At 35.4% G+C, this 11,045-nt stretch overlaps 1 protein-coding gene across 1 annotated transcript; it reads right to left on the reverse strand.

The window, feature by feature from the left end:
- Positions 1 to 9,036: 9,036 nt before the first annotated feature.
- Positions 9,037 to 10,210, reverse strand: LOC138348300 (uncharacterized mitochondrial protein AtMg00810-like). The gene has a single exon (XM_069297189.1). It carries the CDS (start codon positions 10,208 to 10,210, stop codon positions 9,212 to 9,214), a length of 999 nt encoding a protein of 332 aa, XP_069153290.1. The 3' UTR covers positions 9,037 to 9,211.
- Between the last annotated feature and the right edge of the window lie 835 nt (positions 10,211 to 11,045).

Here is an 11,045-nt window from a genome sequence, read left to right on the forward strand (position 1 = left end):
GATTCTTTTTCAGATATTTGAGTAGGTGAATTGTAGCTTGAAGGTGAGGCTCTCTTGGATCCTATATGAATTGACTAAGGTGTTGAACACTATAGGCAATGTCCAGTTTGGTATTTGTGAGGAAGTTGAACTTCCCAATCAGTTTTCTGTAATAAGAAGGATCAGGGAGAGGAGAACCTTCTTTTGCTTGAAGTTTGACATTTGGATCAAGTGGAGAGGACAAACAGGGGTAGTCGAACAAATCATATTCTCTAAGTAGGTCCAATGCAAACTTTCTTTGTGAAATAAGCACACCATCAATAGTATATAAGATTTTCATGCCCATGAAGTAATTCAACTTCCCCAAATCTTTAATCTTAAAAGTTTAATGAAGAAAATACTTCAACTTATCTATTTCCAAAGAATTTGTCCTAGTAATGATCACATCATCTACATATACAACTAAGAATATGGTGGAAGAACTGATTTTCTTATGGAAGAGGGAGTAGTCATTTTCTGAGTGTACATAACCTTTTATTGAAAGTGCTTCAGCCAACTTTGCGTACCATTGCCTATTGGCTTGATTCAAACCATAAAGAGACTTGTGTAATCTACACACCAACCCTGGTTTATCAAGAGCAAGAACCTGAGGTGCTTCCATGTAAACTTCCGTATGCAAATCTCCGTGGAGAAAAACATTGTTCACATCTAATTGGAAAATATCCCAGCCTCTCTTTACATCACTAGCAATCAATGATCTAACAGTAGTCATCTTCACAACAAGAGAGAAAGTTTCTGTATAATCTACTCCTGCTCTTTGAGTGTAGCCTTTAACAACTAATCTGGACCTCTCAATGCTACCATCAGCCTTGTGTTTTACTTTGTAAACCTATTTGCATCCTATGAATTTCTTCTCTTCAGGTAAAGGAACCAGATTCCATGTGTGGTTGACATGTAATGCTTCATATTCTTGTGTCATGGCTGTTCGCCATACAAGATTGAGAATGGACGCTTAAAATAATGATGGTTCACTATCATTGCAAACATTATTAACCAATTGCTGACTAGTTAATGCTAGGACATCAGGAGCAATGTGACTATGTCTACAAAACAGTGAACTTAGAGATAATGGTGTGGAACATGTTGCTGCTTTTGGTGTAGGACATACATAATCTTGCAGGTAGGTAGGTGCTTTGTGAGTTCTAGTAGATCTCCTTTGAGGTTGGGTAGGTTGTGTTTCAGTTACAACATTATTGTGGGAAAAACATGGTGTACTGGTGGCAGGACCAGAATTTTGCTTATAAAACTAGTGTTCCTTTGATTAACATAGATAGGTGCAGCACTATGTAACACATTATCAATGAATAGATCAACAGATTGTGCAGATTTTGACACAGATTTAGAAATAATAGGAAAAAAAAGATCCATTTGGAGACAGACTGAAAGGAAATATATGCTCATGAAACACAACATTTCTAGAAACATGTAGTCTTTTTGTGGCTAGGCTTGATACCTTGTAACATTTTGTTGCAAATGGATATCTAATGAAGATGTGTGGTGTGGTTTTGGGTTCAAATTTATCTTTATGGAGCTTAGGTATAGTAGGATAACATAGGTATCCAAAAGCTCTCAATTCAGAATATTGTGGTTTCTATAGTGAAGGACTTCAAATGGACATATGTTTTTTAGTGATATGGTGGGTAGTCTATTTATGATGTGTGTTGCTGTCAAGATGAACTCCTCTAATACTTAAAAGGTATTTTTGACTGAAACATTAATGCTCTAGCAGTCTCTAAAAGGAATTTGTGTTTTTTTCAACAATTCCATTTTGTTGGGGTGTATAAGGGCATGTTTTCTGCTGGATTATTCCTTTGGTTTGAAAATATTTTGATGCTTCAGTGTTAGTAAATTCTAGGCCATTATCAAACCTAACAAATTGAATGGAAGTTTTAAATTGGGTTTCAATCAGTGAAATGAATGTTTTGATAACTTGTAGGGCATTGCTTTTTGCACCTTAATAAATGTGTCCAAGTAGACCTGCTAAAGTTATCCACTACGGTAAGGAAACACTTGTAATTATCATGTGTTGGAGTATGATAAGGCCCCCAAATATCAATGTGAAGTAGTTCAAAGATTTTGGTTATAAAACTAGTGTTCCTTTGATTAACATAGATAGGTGCAGCACTATGTAACACATTATCGATGAATAGATCTACAGATTGTGCAGATTTTGACACAGATTTAGAAACAATAGGAAAAAAAGATCCATTTGGAGACAGACTAAAGGGAAATATATGCTCATGGAATACAACATTTCTAGAAACATCTAGTCTTTTTGTGGCTAGGTTTGATACCTTGTAACCTTTTGTTGCAAATGGATATCTAATGAAGATATGTGGTGTGGTTCTGGGTTCAAATTTATCTTTATGGAGCTTAGGTATAGTAGGATAACATAGGTATCCAAAACATCTCAATTCAGAATATTGTGGTTTCTATAGTGAAGGACTTCAAATGGACATATGTTTTTTAGTGATGTGGTGGGTAGTCTATTTATGATGTGTGTTGCTGTCAAGATGCACTCCCCCAATACTTAAAAGGTATTTGTGACTGAAACATTAATGCTCTAGCAGTCTCTAAAAGGTATTTGTGTTTTTTTCTCAACAATTCCATTTTGTTGGGGTGTATAAGGGCATGCAATCTGCTGGATTATTCCTTTGGTTTGAAAATATTTTGATGCTTCAGTGTTAGTAAATTCTAGGCCATTATCAAACCTAACAAATTGAATGGAAGTTTTAAATTGGGTTTCAATCAGTGAAATGAATGTTTTGATAACTTGTAGGGCATTGCTTTTTGCACCTTAATAAATGTGTCCAAGTAGACCTGCTAAAGTTATCCACTATGGTAAGGAAACACTTGTAATTATCATGTGTTGGAGTATGATAAGGCCCCCAAATATCAATGTGAAGTAGTTCAAAGATTTTGGTAGTTTCAGTGGTTCTTATAGAGAATGGAAGCCTATTTTGTCTAGCCATTGGACATAAAGTGTACATGAAGGGTTGTTTGTGGAAAATTGTGCAGGGATAGCGGATATACTCTGCATTTTAGCAAAAGGAACATGTCCAAGCCTATTGTGCCATAACAAGTCCACATTATTTTCAGTAGATGTGCAAGGAAGAATAGACTGGAATGAAATACTGTCATTACTTGCAACTTGAAGAGAAACATTCTTACTACAAGAATCTACAATAGACTGCAAACTGGAACTAGAACTACAAATGCAATTACAAGAGGAAATAGGAGTTGTCTTAGAATTGGCCATGTTGCTCTTCAAGGACTTTGAACACAAGTAATACAGTCCATCTCTGCTACTACCAATCTCCTGAGGCCTCTTGATTGAAGGGGCCTGCAAAATGCAGGAAGACTTAGTAAATAACAAAATGGAATTGAGTTGAACATTTGAAGAGTGAATGAAAAGCAGATTGTATTTGAAAGAGGGAACATACAACACCTTATGTATGATAATCTCAGGGCTAAGTGTTACATCACCAAATTGTTGTACATTAACCTTATAACCATTTGGAAGACTGATAAGCATTGGGTATGACAGTGTTTTTATATTGGTCAATGAGGCTTTATTAAAGGTCATGTGGTTGGAAGCTCCTGAATCTAGAATCCTCTGGTCAACCTTTGATTCATAACATTTAGAAGATGGATTACTAAAAAATCAATTGAAGAAGTGCAGACTACAATACCTACAAAATTTGCAGCTCCATGAGTGTTATCTGAATCATCTTTGCATTGAAATTGTCTCAGCAAATCCATCATTTGTCCATATTCCTCTTTGGTTAGGCTAACATTCTGATCCTCATTCTGGATGGCCAAACCCTTCCCTTTATCTGAGGCATCAAACAACAGGTTGTCCATGTACATTTGCCACTTATCCTTTCCTTTTATTAGACCTGTAAGGCTGTTGTTGGTGATGATCTTGGCTACTGTTGTAATTTGATGATTACTACCAGAATTAGAAGTTGGATAACCATGCAGTTTATAACACTTATCTTTTGTGTGCCTTGGTTTCTTGCAATATTCACACATAGGCCTTCTTGTTGAATAGTTTCCAGATGTATTACCAGATGCATAATTTTGCCCCGGAGAGTAGTTGCTAGGGGAATAATTTGTCATAAAAACTCTTGAAGAAGAAGCTACGGACGAACTTTTATTGAGGGAGGTAGATTCCATAAAGTGTTGATTATTTGGTTTAAACTCGTGTTGTTTTTCTTTCTGAATCAATATCAAAAATGCTTGGGCCATGCTTGGCAATGGAGTCATCATAAGAATATTCCCCCTCACCACAATGTACACTTCATTGAGTCCCATGAGAAAATGAATCAACCTCCTAGATTGTTCTGCCTTATGCGAGTTATCTTTCGCACCACAGGTGCAAGTAAACGTACATTGCCCCTGAGCATTTAGAGTGCACAACTCTTCCCATAAATTTTTCAATCTAGTATAATAGGTAGTGATATCGAGATTTCCTTAAGCTATATCGTTAATTTCCTTCTGTATTTGGTATAGCTTCACACCATTGATTTGATCATATCTATACCATGTAGAAATTAGGTCTTAGGCCTAACTCACACCCCAAAAGCTAGCTCAAAGGGAGGAAGATTGCCCAAACCTTATAAGGAGTCCACCCATCTCATTAACCACCGATGTGAGACTTTTGTCATTCTTTAACACTCCACCTCATGCCCTGTGCTTAGCATCTGGTGCCTAGGAAATTTTGATTCGCCCCCCCCCCTCCCAACATCGGGTGAGACGGACCCTGCTCTGATACCATATCAAATTCAGACCAGCTCAATGTTGAGCTTTAATGGAGTAATCGACTCCATTATTGGGAGAATGAAGATGCAATTTGTAAAAAATGAAAGCTCTATTAAATTATCTACCACAAGTGGAGTATATATATGTACATGTAATATGAAGCTAAATTTGTAACTGCTCCTAACAAGCTGATAATATTTTAACCGACTAGCAATTCACAATACAAATTACATAATTAAGCAGTCTAAGCTATAACTACTTGAATACTTCAACAACATAGGTCCAAGTTGAGCTGCCTATAATAATCAATTATTGTGATGAAGTATATATAATTATCATGGATTGGTATATGATAAGGTAAATCTATATGAAGGAGATAAGAAATCTGTGTAGAAGAGGATGTGACCTCGATTGGAAAGATAGTCTGAATTATTTCTTGGGCTTTTAAACAAATACTCCCTTCGTCTCATTTTATATATGATTCCTTTTAATAAATAGTTGAACCACAATACTTGTCATTTTATAAAACTAATGAATAAATCATCATATTTTGCCTATTATATTCTTGATAGAGTAGTTAATTAATATAATCTTGAAAATGTACTTATCATTTATTATAAAATTTACTTAAAACAACATCAAATAAGGGTAAAATTATATCATTTGTTCAATGCAACGTAAAAAGATGACATATAAAATGAAAGAGGAGGAATTAGTACATATAAAGAGTTGTTTGGCCAAACACTTGAACGATGTCTCTTTCTTTTATGAGATAGGCATGAGGAAAGAGAATTGATCGAGACAGAATAATCAACAGAAGTAAAAAAATCAAATCACAATAAATACTTAATTTTAATACTTCAATTGACAAATATTATAGGAGAGATAGGTGGATGCAAAACTTGCTTATTCTAAACATACAAAGATGCCAAGTAGATAAAGAAATACATCAGAGAACCTGTCATAATGATACTTTGAGTATATGAAGTAAAAATCATTTCTTGCTTTACGTAGTGTTTTGAGAAGCAAGAAGTAGGAAAAAACAATGAGAGATCGCTTCAACATATTGTTTTCAAATAAAGCATTATTTATTATAAAAATAAAATATTAATTTTATGTAAAGTAAATAACCTAGAATTCAAACATATTATGCAAAATTTTCTTCTATAAACTAAAAAAAAATAGTAGATACTAGAAATAGATAACTGATAATAATAGAGTAGATAATATTGCAAAAAAAAGAATTAGAGCATAAAAGAAGATATATAAAGGTCATATGATTATGCCATGGTGCACATCTTGATATCAAGGATAATTGTTTGACTTACTTACTCCAAGACAAATTTTGTTGAGATTTGATCAATATGAAGATTTTGTACTAGCTTTATCTCGCTCAATTAATTATCTTTTCTATAATGGCGAGGATTACCAATGTAGGATTTTTCCATGGCCCATTAATGGATATAATCATAATGAGGAAACAATACTAGTTGTGGTATGAATTTCTTTATCGAATTTATTTCCAAATTTGTTTGCAAAGAAGTCTCTGCTGTCTATAGCATCGGCAGTTGGGAAACCAATAGTTGTAGATAAATCTACTCAAATCAAGTTTAGACCTAGCACAACTAGGGTCAAGGTTATACTTGATCTAATGGAAAAGCTTCCAAATAGTATAAAATTACAGTTTGTGGATAAAAAATTTGGTAAGTTGATCAAGATTTTTTTGGAGATTATATATGATAATCTACCTTTCTATTGCAATTATTGTAACCACCAAGGTCATGATGACGATAGTTATCGTTTGATATCGAAAATAAATCAAAATAACAAACAAATTGATGATATCGTACCATTGAAGTTGCTTCAAAAGGTACTATCGATAGTGAAAAGTATCAAGGTGATGATGCAAGAGAAATACTAAACGAAAAAATAAAGGTTGTAGAAGTCGATCAAAGTAAAGATACTTCGGTTTGATATTCTCCATCATTCGACAAATGCTTCGAAATTTTGTGGGGAACTTTAGGGAATGGAACTGGAAAGTGAGGATCAAATGAATGTGGTATGTAGCTTGATGAATAACGTTTGCCAGAGAAAATTTTGGTGCCTTCATATTTATAAGTTCATCTATGTTTCCATAATTCCCAACAAATCACATAAGGAAGGCATTGAGTGGTCAATTCAAGCACTTTGTTGGTAGATTTAATACGCCACCATATCATAAGCTTACTATGAATGGTATCAGAATTAGGCCAGAGCAGTCCTGTAGTATCTTCAAAAAATTTCCAAACTTTCTCCGCTATTTGATCTCAGGTGGTTGATGTCCTCATTCGTTCCATTGTGACAACAAAAACATTTGGAAGGTCTCCTGCACACCAAAACGAGATAATGAATCATCTGTAGCCAACTCATTGTCAAGTGTGTAAGCATATGAAAGGAAATTTTGAAAGACAATTTGTATGTCAAATATTTTTAGAAGTCGGGGAGGAGCCATTAGGTTGTCTAAGAGCATTCCAGGCAGATTTTGAGGAGAAAGAGCCTGCGTATTCAGGTGTTAGACAGCATGGTCTTGATTACCTGCAAAAATCTTGATAGTTAAAATGTGGACAACTAAACCAGAAGGTAAAATTTCATAAAGCTTACTAGTGTTCCAGTGATTAGAATTAATAAAGTCAGAGACTTTAATATTCTTCGAATGAGTATTTTGGTCCACCAACATAGAAAGAGCCCCTCTGTTAGTCCAATTATCCCACCAAAAAGAAAGATTTCCATTCTGTTCACAATCATTCCTGGCATCCATGAGCCTTCTTCAAATGTGAGATTGAGAATAATTCTTTTTCATGGCAACAACATCAATTCTTTTTCAATATTTGGCTTCTAACAACTTAGTGAGATGAGAATTTCGGGTTCTAAAGTTCCACCAAGCTTTAGCGGCAAAAGTATTACAAATGTCATGGAGAGATCTAAACCCCACTCCCCCTTCCTGTTTTGGGGAAGTAATGTTTATTCCAAGAGATCCAATGGTATTTTCTCTTGCCCTCCGAGGACCTTATTGGTCAAGAATAGTTTTCGGAGGATTAGCCACAGAGATGATATGTAGGGGTACCTAATGCAACACTGATCTAATAAAAACAGCTTTGCCACCCATTGAGAGCAAATTAACCAACCATCCTTGAGTTCTGGGAAGTTTATTACCAGTAAAGAAATCTAGAATAACCATAAACAGATTAGAAGAAATAATGTTCTAGTAAAAGTGAAATAACTAACCTGAAATGCCATACGGACCAGGTGAGCTAACACTGCTCATGGAGAAAACAAATTCTTTGATCTCTTCCATGTTCGGGAGTTCAATTAACATTTTGTTGCCTTCTTCATCTACCACTCTCCACAACTTTTTAAGAACAGAATAATCTCTACAAGTGGTGCAGAAAGAACAAAATGGCTTCAGCAGAAATATCGTCGGTGTTATCAAGCAATGTGCCATCCTGCTTTTTAATTCTAGAATGATGAAGCTTTTTCTTTTTGGAGTTAATAACAGAATGAAAAAACTTAGTGTTATTATCCCCATCGTTAAACCATTTGAGACTGACACACCATTATCACTTTCATAGTCAGAAACATCATTTTCTTCATGTATGTTCAACCTTGTAGGATTTCTTGCTTCATATTTGTTGGAACTATGGTCTTGTGGGGGGTTCGAGGGGCTTGTGTTGCAGTATTTTTTGACTGTTATCCTTCAAAATTGTAATCTGTTTAGTGGCTTGAAAGATGTTGTTCACACGGTCAGTTTGTCTAGGCATTTGAATGTGGCTATCCATTGAACTTTCTTCTTTTTGTCCTTTCCAGTGTCATTGTTCTTGTGAGAAGCAACCCTTTGAACATTCAAGTCGGAATCATTTTGGTTATGGAAAAACTTATTATTAAGCTGATGAGTATTAATGTCGTGTAGTGAATCCTGCCGACCTCCATTATTGTTGTTTTGAGGATTTTGACCAGTTTGCGTTAGCCCTTCATCTTTGTTCTTGTGAGCATTCCTTTTAGCATTTTTAGGAACTTCCCATTGTTCATTGTAAATGTAAACGATACAATTTTGAAAAGTCGATGTAAACGTGGCTAGGATCAATGTAAGCAATTTTCACGCTACCTCTCAATGGAACATGTGTCAAGAAGATCAACTGATCAACAATGAAGAATAGAAGAAGAATGTAAGGAAGATCAACAATGGAGAGAAGGAGAGAAAAGAACTGCTCTAATTCCTTTCACCAAAATCACACAATACACATTGTTAAAAACTGAAAACTAAAACTAACTACAATGATCCTTCCAATATATATATATATATCTATTACATTAAAGAATCAACTAACTACTTTCTAACTAATTCCTACTGACTTAATTTGTTAACTAATCACTAATCGACAACTGTACATTTTGTTAACTGCTCCACATCCTCCCTCAAGCTAGGTGTATGAAAGACATTCTTCATTCCTAGCTTGGTAAGTAGATATCTGTGTTGTGCGCATGTAAGGCCTTTTGTGAGCAAGTCTGCAGGTTGCTCTGATGTATTCAAATACACTGGTTGAACCAATCCTAATTGAATCTTCTCTCTGATAAAGTGACAATCAATGTCTATGTGTTTAGTTCTTTCATGGAAAACTGGATTGGCTGCTATCTGTATAGCTGATTTACTGTCAATGTGTATAGGCACAGGTAGCTCAACTTGTATTCCTAGTTCCTTGAATATTCCAACCAACCATACAATTTCTGCAACTGTTGAAGCCAAGCTTCTGTATTCTGCCTCGGCTGAACTTCTTGAAATGGTGCTTTGTTTCTTGGACTTCCAAGATATTAGTGATTCTCCATAAGTAACTATGTAACCAGTTATCGACTTCCTATTGTTTGGACATGATGCCCAATCTGCACCACAATAGGCCTTCAACTGATTGTCACCAGCACTTGTCATGAAGATCCCTAGGCCTGGTGATTGTTTTATGTATCTATCCACTCTCATTGCTGTATCCATATGAGATGTCTTTGGACTATGCATAAATTGACTTAGAAGTTGCACTGAAAACGCAATGTCTGGTCTTGTTATGGTCAGATAAAGTAATCTTGCAATCAATTTCTGATACATTCTAGGATCCTTCAATAATTTGTCATGCTTATCTGCAGGGGAAAAATGTAGATCAAATTTTGTAGTTGTCAACCTTTTATTCAACTCAATAGGGGCTCCAACAGGTTTCGAACTTGACAATCCCATGTCTGAGATTAGCTCAAGACAATACTTCCTCTGATGCATAAGGATTCCAGTACTGTTTCTGGAAAATTCAATCCCTAGGAAGTATCTCAACTCACCTAAATCCTTGATTTTGAAGCTGTCTTTGAGGATTCTTTTTGTCTCTAAAATCATCTTGTGATCATTACCTGTGATTAGCAGATCATCAACATAAACTAATAACACCACCAAACTGTCTCCTTGATGCTTTGTGAATAAAGAATAATCATGATGACTCTGTCTAAATCCTGAGTTGATTAATGTTGTAGTCAATTTTATATTTCATTGCCTGTTGGCTTGTTTAAGTCCATAAAGTGACTTTGTGAGCCTGCACACTAACCCCTGCTCACTTTGATGGACAAAACCCAAAGGCAACTCCATATAAACTTCTTCATTCAAATCACCTTAAAGAAATGCATTGAAAACATCCATCTGATGAATTTGCCACTGCTTTGCAACAGCTAAGGCTATGACAGTCCTCAGAGTCACCATCTTCACAACAGGTGAGAAAGTCTCTTGATAGTCCAGACCTTCCTTTTGATTATAGCCCTTGGCTACCAATCGAGCTTTAAATCTATCAATATCTCCATCAGCTTTGTATTTGATCTTGTATACCCACTTGCATCCTATTGCTTTCTTGTCCTTAGGTAACTTAGTGATCTCCCATGTGTGATTGTCCTCCAAAGCCTTTATCTCATGTCTCATAGCTTCAACCCATCTAAGATCATGAACTGCTTCTTGATAAGATGTAGGTTCCCTTTCTTGAGAAAATTTACTAATAAAACTGTTGTAGGATGGTGTAATGCTACAATAATCCATAACATCTTCAATCGGATACAAACACTGTCCAGCTTTGCTATTTTTTGACAAAATATAGTCTGCATGCCATATAGGAGGCTTACTTGTTCTGGGTGATTTTCTGATGTTAACATTATCAGATGGTGGTACTTGTGAAGTAACTTCATCTTCA

Source organism: Solanum lycopersicum, chromosome 4, assembly GCF_036512215.1.
Source record: "Solanum lycopersicum chromosome 4, SLM_r2.1".
NCBI classification, from domain to species: domain Eukaryota; kingdom Viridiplantae; phylum Streptophyta; class Magnoliopsida; order Solanales; family Solanaceae; genus Solanum; species Solanum lycopersicum.